The 18,215-nt window shown below is 56.2% G+C and overlaps 4 protein-coding genes across 4 annotated transcripts in view; all 4 read left to right on the top strand.

Moving 5' to 3' along the window:
- Positions 1-2,277, top strand: LOC121667576 (G protein-activated inward rectifier potassium channel 4-like). Its single transcript, XM_042034369.1, has 3 exons — positions 1-177; positions 287-1,472; positions 1,692-2,277. The coding sequence occupies exons 1-3, from the start codon at positions 1-3 to the stop codon at positions 2,033-2,035; spliced, it is 1,707 nt and encodes a 568-aa protein (XP_041890303.1). The 3' UTR covers positions 2,036-2,277.
- Positions 2,278-3,377: 1,100 nt separating this feature from the next.
- UBE4A (ubiquitination factor E4A) lies at positions 3,378-13,990 on the top strand. The gene is made up of 19 exons (XM_042034366.1): positions 3,378-3,711; positions 3,825-4,001; positions 4,188-4,300; positions 4,881-5,033; positions 5,151-5,310; positions 5,477-5,679; positions 5,895-6,086; positions 6,927-7,260; positions 7,526-7,652; positions 8,620-8,927; positions 9,503-9,635; positions 10,634-10,821; positions 10,907-11,007; positions 11,134-11,247; positions 11,935-12,109; positions 12,250-12,430; positions 12,639-12,786; positions 13,022-13,179; positions 13,322-13,990. Exons 1-19 carry the CDS (start codon positions 3,588-3,590, stop codon positions 13,461-13,463), a joined length of 3,231 nt encoding a protein of 1,076 aa, XP_041890300.1. The 5' UTR covers positions 3,378-3,587; the 3' UTR covers positions 13,464-13,990.
- Positions 13,991-14,151: 161 nt separating this feature from the next.
- On the top strand, positions 14,152-15,418 carry ATP5MG (ATP synthase membrane subunit g). The gene is made up of 3 exons (XM_042034379.1): positions 14,152-14,293; positions 14,503-14,663; positions 15,240-15,418. The coding sequence occupies exons 1-3, from the start codon at positions 14,230-14,232 to the stop codon at positions 15,336-15,338; spliced, it is 324 nt and encodes a 107-aa protein (XP_041890313.1). The 5' UTR covers positions 14,152-14,229; the 3' UTR covers positions 15,339-15,418.
- Positions 15,419-17,917: 2,499 nt separating this feature from the next.
- KMT2A (lysine methyltransferase 2A) overlaps positions 17,918-18,215 on the top strand; it is a 42,533-nt gene continuing 42,235 nt past the window's right edge. Inside the window, exon 1 of the mRNA XM_042034029.1 lies at positions 17,918-18,066. Within this exon, the coding sequence (XP_041889963.1) occupies positions 17,918-18,066 (149 nt within the window). The remainder of the gene's footprint in view (positions 18,067-18,215) is intronic.

Here is an 18,215-nt window from a genome sequence, read left to right as displayed (position 1 = left end):
ATGGTGCTCCCCTACGCCCGCAACAGCGGCGGCGCCGGCGGCTGGCTGGCCCCCGAGGAGCCCCGCGGCCGCAGCAACTCCATCCCCCCGGCGCAGACCCCCACGGCCAAGCACATGCTGGCTTACCTGCCCCGGCCACCCACCGACACCAGCCGCTACGGCACCTTCCCCCAGAAGGTATGGCTCGCCCCGAGGCTCTGGGCATCCTCGGCACATGATGCCGCCGGGTGCTCGCGGTTGTTGTCGGAGGCGATTTCTCACCGACGGACTCCTTTCCCCCCCGCAGCCAGATCTCCCGCCCGCCCCTGGGGCTCTGGGGGAGGACAGCGGGCAGCAAGCCGCCGCCACCACTGCCAAGAGAAGCGCCCCGATGCCAAACCATCCATCTGCACCCCGTCACAGCGGCTTGGTCCCTGGTGAGCCATCCCTGCTGCCAAGCCGCGGGAGCCTGACCACCCAGCACCACCGTGGCCGTCCGTCCTGGTGCCCACCACCTGCCCCACAAGAGGCAGGTGCCCGCTTGTATCCGCTGCATGCACTGAGCGTGGCCAACATCCCCAACTCGTCACACGGCAAGACTTCTGCCCGCAGCTCCACCATTCCCACCCCGGAGGGGCTGCAGAGCCGGCGCTGCAAGCTGCTGGAGGAGGACAGCCCGATGGTCCAGGCTAGCAAGCGGCAGCGGCAGCGCTATGTGACAAAAGTGGGCAAGTGCCAGGTGAATCTGGGCAACATCCAGGACAAGAAGAGGTTCCTCTCGGACATCTTCACCACCATTGTAGACCTCAAGTACCGCTGGTTCCTCTTCGTCTTCATGATGTGCTACATCATCACCTGGCTGGTCTTTGGCTTTATCTACTTCTTTGACGCCTGGGTGCGGGGTGACGTTGGGCACCAGGGCGATCCCGAGTGGCGGGCGTGCATCGAGAATGTGGATGGCTTTGTCTCTGCCTTGCTCCTCTCAGTGGAAAGCCAGCGGACCATTGGCTATGGCACCCGGATGGTGACAGCCAACTGTGCCGAGGGCGTCATCCTGTTGATGGCACAGTCCATCGTCGGTTCCATGATCGATGCCATGATGGTTGGCTGCATGTTCGTTAAGATCTCCCGGCCCAAGAAGCGTGCCCAGACCCTCATCTTCAGCAAGAACTGCGTCATCTCCCGCCGGGACGAGAAGCTCTGCCTGATGTTTCGTGTGGGGGACCTGCGGGAAAGCCACATGGTGGATGCCAAGATCAGGGCAAAGCTGATCAAGTCCCGTCAGACGGCTGAGGGGGAGTTCATCCCCCTGGAGCAGTCGGAACTGAACCTGGGCTATGACACAGGGGAGGACCGTCTGTTCCTGGTGGAGCCCCAGATCATCTGCCATGTCATCAACCGTCACAGCCCTTTCTGGGACATGTCAGCCGAGTCACTGCGCCGGGAGCAGTTCGAAATCATTATCATCCTTGAGGGCATCGTGGAAGCCACAGGCAAGTGATCTGGGGGGGTCAGGGTGGAGAGGGGTGGCTTCCCTGGGGTCCTGGAGATGCTGGGGAAACCTGGGCCCAGGAGTGACATCAGGTCAAGAGATGCTCAGGGTCAAAACTGGCTGCAGTGGGCCATGGGTGATGCAGGGCTGGAAGCCCCTCATTAGGAGCAGGGGGCTCGCTGCGGTGCCCCGGAACAGCTCAGCCGTTGTCTTGCCGCAGGAATGACGTGCCAAGCCCGCACCTCCTACACAGAGGACGAGATCCTCTGGGGATACCGCTTCGAGCCCTGCATGTCCCTGGAGAAAGGCGCCTTCCAGGTGGACTACAGCCGCTTCGAGATGACCTTCGAGGTGCAGACACCAGCGGCCAGCGCCAAGGAGCTGCACGAGCTGAAGGAGCTGGAACAGCAGGAACACTCCACGCTCAGCCTCTACTGGGACCACCTCCTGCAGCCCTGCGTGCTGCCGGGACCCAGCGAGGACGTGCTGGTGGGGATGAGTGTTCCTGGCAGCGTGGCTGAGGGCATCCGGGATGAGCCACCGGAGCAGGAATTACCTGCCTGAGCCGCTCCGGGGACCGTGGGACGGGCCGCCTGGCCATGCCCCGGCCCGGTTGGTGCCCGTGGGTGCCCCACGCCAACAGTGCCATAGCCCACCCTCCTCTGCGGGGCTGAGACCTTGTGCCCTCGCCCCCCACATTCCCCCAGCTGCAGCCACAGGGCATTATTTTTGTTACGCTGTTCTTTTGTAACAAGGAACAAGAAGTGTGACTAGTGGGCAAGTAAAGGCTGTTCATGACAAAACCACCCAACCATCAGCCGTGTTTGTTCTGGGGGAACCCTCGGGGGGGCCAGGTGAAGAGGAGGCAAAGCCCAGAGCCCCCCAGTGCCATGGGCTCAGTCCTGCACCATGCCATCCCCCCCAACACCCCAAGCTGCTCCCCCTCCCTGCCTGACATGGTGCCCCAGGACTCCTCTGGCATGGAAATGTTGCACCAGGCTGATGCTGGGAGAGGGTGGACACGGTGTAGTAGAATTAAAGTAATATTACAGGAGTGACATCACTGGAGTCACCTGCAGGGGCCTGGATTGAAAAAAAATCAGTAAGATCTGTGTACGCAGGGTCTGGCTGTGCTGGGGACCCTCCTGCAGTGCCCAGCCAGCTTTGCCTCAGGGAGCGTTTCATGGGTTGCAGAATAACCCTTTGGATTTAACCCCCTTTGTCCGCCTTTGCTTTCCCTCTATCAGCCTACCTTTGTATCTTCCCATGGAGTCTTGGGCAGGGTCTTTTCTGACCCCACCTGAAATCTGTCCTACTCAGAGGGGTGAGAAGGAGGGCTGGAGCAGCTGGGGGGGCCCTGGGGCCGATGTCAGCCCAGCACAGAGGGATGGATGGGAGCAGGGGTGTAATATAAACATAGACATCAATGTCCCTACACCACACCCCCCCTGCAGCCCCAGCCCAAATCCCCTACAAACATAAAACTCCCCACACAAGAAAAAGGATTAAAAAAAAAAAAAAGCTGCAGCTTTTGCTGTGTTTATGCAGCTGCAAACAAGTGTTTGTAGGTGCAAAGTTAATAAGGGTCAATATGCGCATTGATTCGATATAAAATCGTGATTTGCATACTAAGCATGCCATTTACACCTCGTTACTATTCAAATGCAGGTCACTGGGCGAATAACAAACACAAACTCGGTTATCGCACAGACGATCGCGTTTCACAGTACGGGACACGCTCGGGTCCGTGTCCGTGTGCCCGTCCCCGTCCCGTTCTCCGCTCCGCTCCCGTTTCCCGGTGTCCTTCCCTCTCCGCGCCGCCAGGAGGCGCTGCCGCCCCCCTCACGCGCTAAGTTCCGCCTCCCGCAGCTTCGCTTCCGGCGCGTCGCGGTGACGTCATTACTAAGCGACGCGGTGACGCACAGCGCTGTCCCGCGACGGCCGAGGTGGGACCGGAGGGAGCAGCTTTGGGACCGGAGGGAGCAGCTTTGGGACCGGAGCCCCCGCACCGGGCGGGACGAGCCCGCCGCGCCCGGGGGAGCGGGCCCGGGCCCTGAAGGCGGCCCTCCCTGCAGCCTTGCCCCGGCCCCCCCGTATGGCGCGGCTCTGAGGGGAGATGACCGACCAGGAGAACAACAACAGCATTTCCAGCAACCCCTTCGCTGCCCTCTTCGGCTCCGTTGCTGCCGCCAAGCACTTCGCCGCCGTCCAGAAGCAGCAGCAGCTGCGGCATCTGACAGGTGGGGGGGGGGCGAGGCTGGCCCTGGGGCAGGAGCCGGCCCTTGGGGAGGGGGCGAGGCGGTCCCCTTGGGCGAGGGCTGGCCCCTGAGGCGCTGAGGGCTCTGTCATGCAGGCGAGGAGACGTCCATCAGCCAGGATGACTCCGACAACAGTGTCTCCGAGAGCCTGGACGACTGTGACTATTCGGTGGCCGAGATCAGCCGCTCCTTCCGCTCGCAGCGGGAGCTCTGTGAGCAGCTTAACATCAACCACATGATCCAGAGGATCTTCCTCATCACCCTGGACAACAGTGAGCCCGGGAACCGCCCGGGTTGGCGGGGGTGCCGTACAGGCTGGGGCAGCTCTGCATGTCGGGTTTGTCTGACAGCAGAGGGAACAGCTGGGAGGGGGCAGTGCCAGGGGCTGTGCTAGGGGCAGGTCCTGCCTGCGGGTTCCCCGTCCATGTAGGTAGAACAGGTCCCTCTGCCCTTCCCAGGTGACCCCAGCATGAAGAGTGGGAATGGGATCCCAGCACGCTGTGTCTACCTGGAGGAAATGGCTGCAGACCTGGATGACCAGGACTGGTTGGACATGGACAATGTGGAGCAGGTGAGGACGCCTGCCTGGAGCCATCTGCAGACTTTGGCCACAGGACTGAGTTTTGTTTCCTCAGAACGTGCATATGATGTATCCCAAATCCTTGTCCAAAACTTGACGTGAAGCTGCTACTCGTGGTTTTGCTGGAAAAGTCCATGAGGTTTTTTGGGATATGAGACTGAGAAAAGTGTAGAATTTGGGGAATCCAGCCCTTTCTCCTGGAGGCTTCAGGAGTTTGCTGCCCTGCAGGTCTTTGTGGGTGGGGAAGGGAACAAAAACCAAAGAGAGCTCAGTCAGCATCGTCCATGCACTCACTCGTCTTCATTTGTGGCTGTATCAGTCATTCTTGCTGAGAATTTCAGTGGAAATGGTTTGTGTTGGGGGTATTGTTACTCCGTGAGGGACTGGAGGATTTGCTTAGGCCAGAAGCAGCTGAGGGTTCTTAGTCCAGCACTCTGTTACTTAATGAGGGATAGAGAGAGCTCTTCCCAGCAGGAATCAATTAGCCTGCGTGGTGTGGAGCTTCCTACTCTGGAGGGATGAGCTCTGTGCTGGGACTGTGTCACTGTACCCTGTCTCTGCCGGTGCCCAGGCCCTGTTCACCCGCCTGCTGCTGCCGGAGCCCGGGAGCCACTTGATCCACATGACCTCTGCCAGCAGCCAGAACCTCTCGGCTGACCGTGACGCTGGGGAGAGGCAGATCCTGCGCTACCTCTATGCCTGCTTCCGCAGGGCACAGGAAGAGGTGGGCACAGGTTGCCAAGCAGGAAGGCAGCTCCGTCACCCAGCTCTGTGCTCTGGAGTGACCGAGCTAAAGTTGTAATGCCTGGGGTCCCTACACTGCCTTGTTCTCCTTGCACAGATAACCAAGGTCCCGGAGAATCTTCTGCCCTTCGCAGTGCGCTGCCGCAACCTGACAGTGTCAAACACTCGTACTGTCCTTCTCACCCCGGAGATCTACGTCAACCAGAACGTGTATGAGCAGCTGGTGGACCTGATGCTGGAGACACTTAGAGGGGCACGTAAGTGCGGCCGGGTTATGCCACTGCCTCAGCGCTGCGAGGCTGCCCTGGATCATTGTGGAGTTGGGTGAAGCTTTGGCTCCCCTCGCTGCCAAAAGAGGGGGTTGTGTTCGGGTCAGTTTGGCTGTTGGATCACTGTGAGTAACAGCCTTGTGTCGCCTGCCAGAGTTCGAAGACATGACCGAGTTCCTTGAGGAGGTCATAGAAGCCTTAATGATGGACGAGGAGGTGCGGACGTTCGGGGAGGTCATGGTTCCTGTGTTTGACATTCTGTTGGGGAGAATCAAGGAGCTGGACCTCTGCCAGATCCTGCTGTACACATACCTCGATGTGCTCCTCTACTTCACAAAGCAGAAGGACATCGCAAAGGTGGGTATCTGGGCTTAGGCAGGAGCTTTTTGCAGGGGCACATTTACAAGACCTGATCTGCAGAGGCCAGACCAGCAGTGTGGTGTAACAACACCTGATGTGTGTAGTCGTACCCCTCCCCTCCTTTCTCATAGCCTGTCACAAACCCATCAGTTTTTTGGGGTTTTTTACTGGGATTTTGGGCAACTGTCAGCATGTCCTGATGCGTTCCCCAGGTTTTTGCAGGCTACATCCAGCCCAAGGATCCCAGCAATGGGCAGATGTACCAGAAGACTTTGCTTGGTGCCGTTTTAAATATCTCCTGTTTGTTGAAGACGCCTGGCGTGGTGGAGAACCATGGCTACTTTCTGAATCCATCCCGATCCAGCCCACAGGAGATTAAAGTGCAGGAGTCCAACATCCATCAGGTGGGAGAAGCGGGGCTGTTCTGCTTCCTGTGGTGTTTAGTGGCCTCTCATTGCCTGAGGGTTTAAGATGTGGTATCGGGGCTTGAGTTCCACCACTGGTTCAGGAATAGCCTGGCTTGCAACTAGGCACATCCCAAAACCACTTTGAATTCTCCAGCTGGAGCATGGGAACAGTTTCACCAGCTGCCTTGGGTGATTGTAACCAAAGTTTTTGTGTCTTGTCAAAGTTGCTTGAGCTTTGGGAAAAAGGTTGGGTGGTACTGGTGGAACAGACATCAGTAACTTGAGGTGCTAAGTGGAGATCATCTACCTCAGGTGTTGCAATCACCAGGGAATAGCTTTCAGTACCTGTCTGGTAATTAAAACAATTCCCCAGCTGAGAAAGTGACAGGCAACATTCTCTGTCACTATGCGAGTAAATATCTTCTTCAGAGGAACAGCACTAGGAACATTCCAGTAGGTCAGGAGTGAAACATAAGGATGCAGGATATAAATACAGGAGTGAACTGGGCTGCAGAGGTGATTCTTGAGAGGGTCTTTTTCACTAAGGTGAAATCTTTTTCACTAAGGCTGCCAGATTAGGCAAAGATATCTGGATTTACTCCGTAGGGGAACAAATTGCTCTCAACTATGCTTTTGAGGACATCCCTAACTGTTCTTTGCTGACAGCCCCAGGATCTGACCTGCTTGTAACACTGTGTGTGAGATGGGTGATTCACAGGGGTATCATGAGGAGCAGGACACGGTCTGGATCCAGAAAGAGTCGATAGCAGTAATACCAGAGAGGCAAAAGAACAAACCCCAAGGACTCATTCAACTGTGTTATGTTTCCTGTAACAGTTCATGGCTCAGTTCCATGAGAAGATCTACCAGATGCTGAAGAACCTGTTGCAGCTGTCACCAGAGATGAAGCACAGGATTCTCTCCTGGCTCGGAAACTGCCTCCATGCGAATGCAGGCCGCACCAAAATTTGGGCTAACCAGATGCCGGAGATTTTCTTCCAGATGTATGCCTCAGATGCCTTCTTCCTCAACCTGGGGGCTGCCCTCCTGAAGCTGTGCCAGCCCTTCTGCAAACCCAGATCTCCAAAGCTGCTAACCTTCAACCCTACCTACTGTGCTCTGAAGGAGCTGAACGAAGAAGAGAGGAGGAGCAAGAACGTACACATGAAAGGTACACCTAAACATTGGGAGTAAGAGAATGGGAAAGGGAGTCTCCTCAGGTCCCCACTTTACCCGGTGGTGCCCTCTCAGTGGGTGCCATTAGGCTTAGGGAAGAATTAGAGGTGTGACTAGAGATAAGGAAAAAGAGCTGCATACAAATAAAACGCTGCCAGCATCACCAGGAGCCCTTTTGTGTCCTCAGGAGGACCCTCTCAAGCCCTCTCCTCACCAGCACTGCTGGGTGGGACCTGATGCAGAGATGCTTTTCCTTACAGGTTTGGAAAAAGAAACATGTTTGATCCCTGCTCTGAGTGAGCAAGAGCCACAGTCTGCAAACAGCTACAACTTGGTGACAGAAAACCTGGTGCTCACGCAGTATACCCTGCACTTGGGGTTTCACAGGTACCTGCTCTCAGTTCCCCTGGGGCTGTTTTCCACCCATGTGCAGCTATGGGAATTTCGGTAAATACTCTGAACACAGAGTGGCCAGCTGAGCTGCTGCCTGAACTTCAGCCTGACTGACTGCAGGAAGAAATTTTGCTCACATTTTTGCTGATCTGGATACACTCAGGCTTTAAACAATCATTGTGGGTTTTGATTCTCAAATCCCCTTGGCCTTTCTGCAAGTGTTTTATCCTAATAAAGGAGTCCTAAAGGCTCCACGTTATTTGTAGACACCAGTAGCCAAATGCTGGGTATTTGTGGGTTGCTCCATTCCCCCCTCTCTTTGGGGCAGGGGCCGCTGGCACCTCCCTTCACAACTAGAGAGCACCCAGGTGGCAGAGCACCTACCCACTGGGAGTGACCTAAATGCCCTGATAGCTGGGCTGTATGTGAAGCAGGAATGTGAGGTAGCTGTCAGCTTCTAGGAGAGGATTTTCTGGACACCAAAACACTCTGTTTTGCACAGCTTCCCTCTGCAAATCGTTGCCTGGATACTGTGAGGTCATGGCTGATCCAAGCAGAGTCCCCTTCTGGTTTATTCTCTAAATATAGACATTGACAAAAAAGTTATTATGCAAGTGGCTTGTTGCTGGGAAACTGAAGTGTCACCTTGCAGGCCTCTCTGGGCTGTGCTGGATCCCTGACCTCAGTGGCCCAAGGGAGCTCGGTGCTGCAAGAGGGCTCTGCCATGTGCCCAGGCCACTCTGCAGGTGCCATGGTCCCTCACAGGGTCTCGTATCCTCCCAGGACCTGGCAAGCCTTTCCCCAAGGCTTCCCATTGCCAGAGCCCCAGACAGGGTACCCACAAGAAATAATCTGAATCCACTGGCACAAACAGTCTCTCACCAGCTTCTGCATTGGTGAGGCAGGATGTGTTTCTGTCTGTCTGTCTCCTCAGCCCCTTCTTGCCTCCTTTCCTGGGCAGGTTGCATGACCAGATGGTAAAGATAAACCAAAGCCTTCACCGCCTGCAAGTGGCATGGCGAGAAGCTCAGCAGAGCTCCAGCCCCGCTGCTGACAGCCTCAGGGAGCAGTTTGAGCGCCTGATGACCATCTATCTCTCCACCAAGACAGCAATGACGGAACCACAGATGCTGCAAAACTGCCTGAACCTGCAGGTGTCCATGGCAGTGCTGCTGGTGCAGCTGGCTGTGGGGAACCATGGGACAGAGCCGCTGGAGCTGACCTTCCCACTGCCGGAGGTGGAGCACAGTGCACTGGCCTACGTGCCAGGTGAAGCCCCGGGTCCTGCTGGGGGTCTGTGCCAACACCTGTCATACATGAGCACTGGCAGAGATGCCTGAGCAAGTGCTTCCCTGTCCAGGGCAGGACACGGTGCTACTGCTGACATGGTGCAGAATAGTCTCTCTGAAGAGGATCACTCTTAGAAAATTTGGGGCTGTTTGAGGGGCCATACTTAGGGTAGTGAAGCTGCTGACCTTTTAAAAGGTCATTACTCATTGGCAAGTGGCAAATTCTGCATTGATTTACTATTTTCTCTATGTGTAAACTCTTTCTTCTGGGGTCTGCTTCAGGATTCTTCCCTTGGGGGTTGTGTAACTGTGATCAGCAGACAGATGCTGGATTCACCCCATAAGTGACCTGACTTCTGGGAGGGGAGATGGGAAGTGAATCCCTGGTATTGGGCCATCAGGCTGGGCATCCTTCTCCATGGCAGGTTCTAATACAGCTTGTTAATTGCCAATACTTAATCAACATCAGGGTGGTGAGGGGAGAGTGGATGGGAGGCTGGAAAAGGGCAAGGTGAGCTGCCTGGGGAGGAGCTCAGCTACAATCTCTGTTTGCAGAGTTCTTTGCTGATAATTTGGGCGACTTCTTCATTTTCCTGCGGCGTTTTGCGGATGACATCTTGGAGACTTCTGCCGATTCCCTGGAGCACATCCTTCACTTTGTTACTGTTTTCATGGGTGATGTGGAGAGGTAGGTGCAGCCCTGGGTGCTTGTTGCAGAACACCCGGGGTGACCAAGCAAGCAGAAATTGCAGAGCTGTCTTGAGGCTTGGTTTGTGCAGCTGTGAGCAGGTTGATCTTTTTGGAACAGCTGAAATCTGCCTGCAGGAGGCACAGAGGGAACAAAGGCGTGCCTGGAGGCCACAGGCTTCATGCAAGGTTTAGATGGGATTTGGTGCTTAAATATGTGTTCGGTTGTATGATGCAGAAATCTCATCAGCTACAGCCATTTTGTACTTGTTAAAGGGAGCTTCTGGGGCTGATCTGTTGGGAGTGTCTCTATAATGTCCACTGAACAGAACTGAGTAGTTCTATCGATCTTCCTGGTAAGACATTGCCCTGCTTTCTGCATTTCTGCTGTTCGATCATTTACACTTACGTGTGTAAATGCAGTGAGCTCCTGGCAGCAGCAGCAGCAGATGGAGGTTTCCCGTGGTAGGCAGCTCTCATTGTTCCCGCTGTCCCCGGGAGATGGAGGCTTTAGTTCTTCCTGGCAGTCCCCTACAGTGTCACCTGGGGCAGGTGGTTTGGCTTCTGCCCCGCAGGTGCAGCAGAGGTATACTCTGACCTCAGTGCCTGGTGCTAGACAGCAGATGCAGCAGGCAAAGCACTTGGAGATTAGCAGGGTAAAAAGGAAGAAGGTCTATGGGCAGTAGGAAAACAGCTGGGATAGCTGGTGGGGTTTGCTCAGGAGCTCCAGCTGACAAGCAGGCATTGGGCTGTGAGTGGGAGAGCTGCTGTGGGAAGGGTGAGAGCAGCAGCTTGGCTGTTCCCACACTCTCTGGCCTCTGCCTGCGATTTCACTGCGGCATTGAGTGTGTGCGAGGGAGTGCTGACCCGGGGCTGGCTTTACAGACGGTCTGCACTCGAGCATGGATGGGCACAGCTCCTGGAGTGATTCCTGAGCAGCTCCATTCTGCACCATGGCCCTCATGCCATCCTGGATTTGCTTTCTATTTTTTCTTGCAGGATGAAAAATCCTCACCTGCGAGCCAAGCTGGCTGAAGTGCTGGAAGCTGTGATGCCTCACTTGGATCAGGCTCAGAACCCACTCGTCTCGAGTGTGTTTCATCGCAAGCGAGTGTTCTGCTCTTACCAACATGCTGCCCACCTGGCCGAGGCACTCATCAAAGTCTTTGTGGATATCGAGTTTACAGGTAATCGTAGAATGGAAGAGTTGTGTTCCCTGTGTAGCACTTGTGTGGAACTGTCCACTTGAGAGGCTCTTTGGCTTGTGCCCAGGTGACCCGCACCAGTTTGAACAGAAGTTCAACTACCGCCGTCCCATGTATCCCATCCTGAGGTACATGTGGGACACTGATTCCTACCGGGACAGCATAAAGGTGAGGCAAGAGGTGCAAGTTGGAGTGTGCCCATGTGAGTGTGCAGCTCTGCATGGAGCACATGGGTCCATGTCCTGCCATTGGGGAACTGTGCTGCAGAATTTGCTGTTCTCCCTTTCCTTGCAGGCTCTGGCTGATTATGCCTCAGAGAACCTGGAGGCAATGAATCCCCCTCTCTTCTTGCGCTTCCTTAACCTGCTCATGAACGATGCCATTTTCCTGTTGGATGAAGCCATACAGGTAGGGCTGAGCTCACGTTCCATCAGCACCACATAAACAAGTTTGCATTTCCCTGGTGTGATACTGACCTCCAGAACAGGCCAGCTTGCCCGGCCCTGCGTGGTGAATCTCTGCAGTAGGTACTATGCAGGAAGCAATCCCAAGATGGTGTGGCCAACGCCCTGGCAGAAGGGGCAAAGGCAGGAGGAAGGGGGGAGTCTGGGGCCCTGTCTGCAGGTTACCCTTCCTTCCTTTGGGCTCGGGAGGCAGCTCAGAACTAAGAGGAGCAGAAGGGCTTTTTCAGATCCGACAGGAAGCATGCTGGGAAATCTGCCAGCATGATCTGGATACACTCAGGCTTTAAACAATCATTGTGGATTTTGATTCTCAAACCCCCTTGGCCTGTCTGCAAGTGTTTTATCCTAATAAAGGCCTCTTGTCTCCAGGCAGTTCTGCTTTGGGATCACAAGGGAATTCCAGGTGCCCTCATGTCCCTGGTGTGTGTTGAATGTCTCTCCACTCCTTTCAGAGCTGCTGTTGCTGCTAGAAAGGGCTTTTTTTGGGGAGCTGTTACCTGCCAGAGAACCAATTACCGGAAGGCTGGCAGATAAGATGGGTGATACAGATGTTGCCCGACTGGTTTTGACCATTTCTGGAGCTCCTTGGCATCACCATCCAACCAAACAGTCCATGTGTTCTGTCTTGCAGTACCTCAGCAAGATCAAAGTTCAGCAGATCGAGAAGGACCGAGGTGAGTGGGACAGCCTGTCCCCGGAGGCTCGCCGTGAGAAGGAGTCCAGCCTGCAGATGTTTGGTCAGCTGGCGCGTTTCCACAACATCATGTCCAATGAAACCATTGGCACTCTGGCTTTCCTGACTTCAGGTAGGTAAAAGAGCCCCTCCTGCCTGCCAGGACCTAGAGAAGAGCCCTGCCAGGGAGTGAGCAGGCAGGAACTTGGTTTCAGTGTGGTCAAATCAGGATGGAATTGCTGTGAATCTCTGCACTGTTGCTTTCCTTTCCAGAAATCAAGTCCCTGTTTGTGCATCCTTTCCTTGCTGAGCGCATCATCTCCATGCTCAACTACTTCCTGCAACACCTGGTTGGGCCTAAAATGGGAGCTTTGAAAGTGAAGGATTTCAGTGAGTTTGACTTCAAGCCGCAGCAGCTCGTGTCTGACATCTGCACCATCTACCTAAACCTTGGGTAGGTGACGAGGGGAGTGAGCCTGTTGGTGGCAGGAGCCATCCAGGAGCCGTCTTGGTGATAGTGGGGGAGAAATGCTTAGTTACACTCAAGCTTTTCTTTAGCTTTTAGTTCCTTGCTATAGGAATGTGGCTGCTGTGGGGACTGTTCTGCAGCCCTGATAAATGGGGATTCTTAAACCTTTTCTCTCACGTAACCTGTGGTGCAGGGATGAAGAAAACTTCTGTGCCACAGTCCCCAAGGACGGCCGCTCCTACTCACCAACGCTCTTTGCCCAGACCGTGAGAGTTCTGAAGAAGATCAACAAGCCTGGAAACATGATAGTGTCTTTTAGTAACCTGGCTGAGAGGATCAAGGTGAGCACTGAAGAGAATTTAACATACAAAAAAAGATGGAGCTGGTTCCCTATGTCCTTTTCCCTCTGTGTATTGCTGCATCTTTGCTATGGAGCTGGATTTCTGGGAGTGGAGCTTTGTCCAAGGTCCAGGTGGGGCAGCTGGGAGGGTTCCCTGCCTGCACAGACCTGTGAGTGCTCCCTGGTTTTTAAAGAACAGGGAGGCTGAATCCCTCAAAGCCACGCGTGCTCCCTAGTCTCTTGCAGACCGGCAGCAGCAGGAAGAGGAGACATATGCGGATGCCTGTGATGAATTCCTGGATCCAATCATGAGCACTCTGATGTCAGACCCTGTCATCCTGCCCTCCTCCCGCGTCACCGTGGACCGATCGACTATAGCCCGACACCTCCTCAGGTGTGCAGCACAGCCTTCATACCTTGATACTTTTGGGGATCTAGTTCATATGTCCAGTGACTCTTCCTGACCTCTCTCTCTTTTTTTTTTATCTCTAGCACCAGAATTGTCCAAATAATCTCCTTGATGTTTTATTTTTCAGTGATCAGACAGATCCTTTCAATCGGAGTCCCCTCACTATGGACCAGATCAGACCAAACACAGAGCTAAAAGAGAAGATCCAGCGATGGCTTGCAGAGAGGAAAAAGCAGAAGGAGGAGGAGCTGCAGGACACGCTGAATTGAAAAACAGGATCTCATCTCCAAACCTCCTGTCGCAGACAGGATTACAGCCATGCAGGGGTAATGGCTGGAGCTGCCACCCTAATGATGACCACAATTAATGCATTGCCACCACCTTTGGAGTCTCTTCTCGGATCTTCCCTGCTAGCCCTTGTTCTCTCTTTTCCTTTCAAGACTCACTCTTTAATACTAAGACTTTCCACTGCACTACAGCTTTGAGCCTCAGCCTCGGGGGGAAGAGCACAGCCTCTTCACGATGTGGTGCCCTGGCTCTCTATTACCTGCTCTTTGTGTTGGCCACGTTCTTTTCCAGCAATACCAAACGCCTCCCTCTGTTCTGTGTTTAAACTGTAACCATCATTCACTTGGTGAAAGCAATGCCTCCAGCCACTCCCAGAGTGGGATGGGGGGATGAACAGGAGGGGGATGTTTTGCCAACTTGTACATGCCAGGGGTGTAGCAGGGTTTACTTCCCCAATGAGTGTTGGGAATGGTGGGCATTGGAAATTAAACATAGAGATCATCTTAAAGCTGGTGATGGAGGTCTGGCAGTGCCGGCAGCTGTAGAAAAGCTTCTTCGGGCTTGGTGCAGGGACCGGGGTGGTCCCGGGGCGGGAGCGGTCTCGGCCCTGCGCGGGTCTCGAACCCGCGGATCCGGCCCCGCCCCGCCCCGCCCCGCCCCGCGCACGTGGCCCGGGGTCCTCGCTGCGGGCTGCCCGCGGCGAACGCCGGGTGCGGTGAGCGGCGGTGACATTGAGCGCGCGCAGCGATGGCCAAGGCCGCGCAGGGGCTCGTGCAGCGGCTCGTGCAGCGCGGGCCGGAGCTGATCGGGGGTGAGGGACGGGAAGGGCGACGGGGGAGCGGGGAGGGAACGGGCTTGGAATGGGATGGGCTGAGCTGAGGGGAGTGAGAACGGGCCGGGGGGGGGCGGAGGGGAGGGGATGGGGAACGGGGCTAGGGGCAGCGGGGCCTGGGCCCGGGGAGGCCTCGCGGGCTCCCGCCGTTAGGAAAACACCGTCCGCTCCGGTCCCCCTCCCCGCAGCCGCCGTGACGTACTCGAAGCCGCGCTTGGCCACGTTCTGGTACTACGCCAAGGTGGAGCTCGCCCCGCCGACCCCCGCCGAGATTCCCCGAGCCATCGACAGCATGAAGGGCCTGGTCAGGGCCTTCCAGAGCGGCCGCCTGGCGCAGCTCACTGTCAAGGTACCGGCCGGGGCGGGATGTGACGGTGCCGAGGGACAGCTCCAACGGGAGCCTCCTGGCCACCCAGGAAATGCTCTGCTCCTGCCTTGGGAAGCGGTGGGAACTGTTGTCAACGACATATGAAGCTCATGGAGTTCAGGGGTCGAGAGTTTAAAGGGTTTTATTTTATCGGCTTTGCTTTAACTCTTTCTTGCCTGGCCCAAGCTGTGATTGTTCCCCTCTGGTCCCATCGCCTTCTGTCCCAGGGAAGGGAGTATCCATAGGTGGCTGAATGAGCCCAGCCCTCTGATCAGCTGTGTCGTCAGTTGGCCTTGAAATTAATGTGTTTCCCGTGTGTGGGCTAGGAAATGATCCTTGAAAGGGCTGTAAAAAGCCACGAACAGCTGACAGTGTACTTAATGTTGTAGAACATTTCTGTGATGGGACATGTTGAGGGGTGGCTGAACACAGCAAACACTCTGCTCCACTTCTGGGTTTTTGCCTTGAGAACTGCTGGAGGGCATGGATGTGGCAGTGGGAGTGAGGGAGGAGCTGTTAAGGGAGCCTGGGATCTAACCAGTGGCTTTTTCCTTTCAGGACGCGTTGAGAAACGGCCTGGTGGCCACGGAGGTGCTGATGTGGTTTTACATCGGGGAGATAATCGGCAAGGGCGGCATCATCGGGTACAATGTGTGAACACTCACCTCAGCAATGCCAGCAGCGCCACGGTGCAGGGTCTGTAATGGGGTCTGCGACAATAAAGCCAGGAGCCCATATCGAGCTGTTGTGGTCCTTGTCTGGCACTCTTGACAGGTGCCAGCCTGTCCTGGGGGCAGTGCTGGTGGGGATGGCTCCTCAAGAGGGATCTGTGGGCCAGTCCCGAGGGTGCCAGAGCTGCTTTGGTGAGGCCACTTTTGGTCACCAGAGCTCTGTTCGCTCTGGGACACTCACTGTGCTTCAACTGTGGCTCCAGGGGAGGTCTGAGGCTGCAAAGGGGAAACATTCCATTTGTTCCTGAATGTACTTCCCATCAGCTAGTGGGAACCAAAAGCAAATTCCAGTACTTTTTCCATTATCAAAAGCAATTTCCATGGCTTATGCCATAGGGAATGTAGCGTAGTTACAGGCAGCTCTGCTGGTTTGGTGTCTGACTGGTGCAGTGGAAGCCTGTGTAAGTAAGCAGAGCTTTGCTGCATGTGTCACCTCAGCTCCCACTGGTCAAAGGTTGAGCTGTCCAGGGTTCTACCACCTTGCTCGTTGTCATCCAGCTCTTGTAGGGTTCTCTACAAAACCTGGTGAGTCACCTGTACTCTGATGTGTTCAGAAAATAATTTGTAGGAGTTCTCTGAAGCTAGCAGCCTGTTTTTACTGTCTTAGAAGATGGTTTTAGTCAGTATTGCTCCTTGTTGATACTGTTGCTGTCTCAGCTGTTCCTTTGCTCCTCTGGGCCTTGTGTTGTGCACACCAGTGACCCTGATGTCCCTGGGGTGACTGTGCCAGTGGCACATCACTTGCTCGTCTCCCTGCAGCAGAACTGGCCTTCTCAGCACGTCATCCCAGTAGGAGGCCTTGTGCGCTTCTGACAGGGAGTGCAGGTGAGCTCACACACTCCAGATGTGGTAACCAGTAGGTTGGTTGTGGATGGAAAGCTTTTCTTTTTTCTTGTTGAAAAGCAGCTCTGGGTCACAACTGGTCACAGGTCACTTCTGTGCCACAGATGGCAAAACTGAGGCTCAGTGAACTCCCCAGCTTCTGTGGGAGAGTCTGCAACAGGAGCAGCGACTGACTAGCTCCCTGCCCAGCCTGTGTCCTGTGCTTGCTTCTCCCACCAGCCTGGCCAGGACAGCATGACTGCCTCGCATGGCCCTCCTCCCAGTGCTGGGGAGGGTATTGTGATTGCTCATTCCCATGGAGGAGGTGAGGCATCCTCCCAAAGAGCCCCAGCAAACCTGAGCTTTTTGCTCCTGTCATCACAAACCCTTCACCCAGCAGGTACAGAGACCAAGGAGGGGAATGGGCTGGGCCCTGCTGTGGGAGTCTGCAGCATACGTTCCTTAAAGAGAGAGAGATTACACAGGGGATTTAGTGTGTGAGCTTGAGTGGAAGGAGGATTCTGAACCCAAGAGAACCTCACTGAGAGCAAGGCTGTCTGATCTGGCTCCAAGACCTGCCTCTCCTCTCTGACTTGTTCTTGCCTGTGCGTGCCCCTCTCGAGGCAGCAGCTCACACCAGCACTGGCCTGGCAAATGCTTCAGTGGGAGGATGGGATTAAGCCTCACTAGTAAAGCATGGGAGAGCTCAGAAATGCTCCTGTCCCTTTCGCAGTCCCTAGAGAGGAAGAAACCATCTAATTTTAGTTCTTCTCCTTGGAAGTCCTCGGGAGGAGTCCCCCCAGCCCTGCTCCCGCAGCAGGGCCCCAGGCAGAAGCATCATCTGATCTGTGGACCCCAAAGGGCTCCAGCAGCTTGCCCACAACAGTGTCTGGCTGCCTCTCTGGGAGACAAACAGCCTCCCCTCCCCGCCCCTCGCTCCTTCCCTGCCCTCAGCTGATGAACTTCGGAAGAAAATGGGTATTTTATGTCCCCAAGCAGATGGATTTACATCTTATCCGTGTGTTTGCAGTGCTGTTCTCAGAGAATACGGCGGGCACTTGTTGGATGTTAACCCTGTTCTTGCTGTGCTGTGCACGACGGGGTTGCCAGCCCGGTGCTTTCGCCGTCACCTCCCTCCCCGGGGTGGCACCCAGCGGGACGCGGCACCGGCGGGGCGGGCCGCAGGTAGGACACGGCCGGGGCCGGGAGGGTAGGGCGGAGCCGCCCGCCCTCGGTGCCACAGCTCGGGGCCGCGGTCCCCCCCGCACGGAGCGGCTCGTCCCGGGCCGGGCATCGCAGGGTCTCGGCGGCGCGAGGTCCTCGCGGGGGCTGCGGGCTCTGCCATGCCGGACCCGGGGCCGCGCCCCGCGCCCCGCATACGACCCAGCGCTATGCAGGGGGTCGGCAGCGCCGCCTATGCAGTATGCGCGGTCCCGGGCGCCGGCGGCTCGTTCTCCCGCTCGGCATCGCCGTCAGGGTTATGCGGGTTGCTTGCGGCTCGATTATACGTCAGGCAGGTTCCGGGGCTGGCTCGCGAGGAGCCCCGCGCCTGTATAGCACTGCGAGCTATGAGGGGCCGCGGCGGCCCGAAGCTGCGCTATCCAGGACGGGAGGCTCCCCTAGGGCTCGGGCCTGGGGCCCTGCATATCGCTCAGCGTTATGCCGGGCTAGCACTGATCGAGCATGGCTTATTCATGTGTCCGGGCAGGGGGATGGCGGAACCCCACAACCTGCATGATACCCGCTGTTATGCAGCGCCTCCGCGGGCCGGCAAAGCGCTATGCAGGGCGCGGGGCGCGGCCCGGCCCCGCTCTCTGGCTCGTCGCCTCTCAGTAAAGATGGCGCACAGCGGTCGGTGGCGCTTCCCCGCCCGGCCCGGCAGCGGCGGCTGGGGCCGCCGGGGCCCGGGGGGGTCCCGCCTACGGGTGCCGGCCGTGCACAGCCTGCGGCCCGCCGAACCTGCGGCGGCGCCGGCGACGGC

The sequence above is a fragment of the Corvus kubaryi genome, unplaced genomic scaffold, assembly GCF_017639235.1.
Source record: "Corvus kubaryi isolate FWS band 111438036 unplaced genomic scaffold, C.kubaryi_AGA036_p1.0 37367, whole genome shotgun sequence".
Classification (NCBI taxonomy): domain Eukaryota; kingdom Metazoa; phylum Chordata; class Aves; order Passeriformes; family Corvidae; genus Corvus; species Corvus kubaryi.
This window is presented reverse-complemented; position numbering and strand designations above follow the sequence as displayed.

Bases quoted from the DNA above. Each gene is read 5' to 3' on its own strand.
- LOC121667576 (XM_042034369.1), top strand. From the start codon at position 1: ATGGTGCTCCCCTACGCCCGCAACAGCGGCGGCGCCGGCGGCTGGCTG. The intron at 178-286 runs GTATGGCTCGCC...TCCCCCCCGCAG, and splicing joins ACGGCACCTTCCCCCAGAAG to CCAGATCTCCCGCCCGCCCC. The intron at 1,473-1,691 runs GCAAGTGATCTG...GTCTTGCCGCAG, and splicing joins GGGCATCGTGGAAGCCACAG to GAATGACGTGCCAAGCCCGC.
- UBE4A (XM_042034366.1), top strand. From the start codon at position 3,588: ATGACCGACCAGGAGAACAACAACAGCATTTCCAGCAACCCCTTCGCT. The intron at 4,301-4,880 runs GTGAGGACGCCT...GCCGGTGCCCAG, and splicing joins ACATGGACAATGTGGAGCAG to GCCCTGTTCACCCGCCTGCT. The intron at 5,034-5,150 runs GTGGGCACAGGT...CTCCTTGCACAG, and splicing joins TCCGCAGGGCACAGGAAGAG to ATAACCAAGGTCCCGGAGAA.
- ATP5MG (XM_042034379.1), top strand. From the start codon at position 14,230: ATGGCCAAGGCCGCGCAGGGGCTCGTGCAGCGGCTCGTGCAGCGCGGG. The intron at 14,294-14,502 runs GTGAGGGACGGG...CCCTCCCCGCAG, and splicing joins CGGGCCGGAGCTGATCGGGG to CCGCCGTGACGTACTCGAAG. The intron at 14,664-15,239 runs GTACCGGCCGGG...TTTTCCTTTCAG, and splicing joins TGGCGCAGCTCACTGTCAAG to GACGCGTTGAGAAACGGCCT.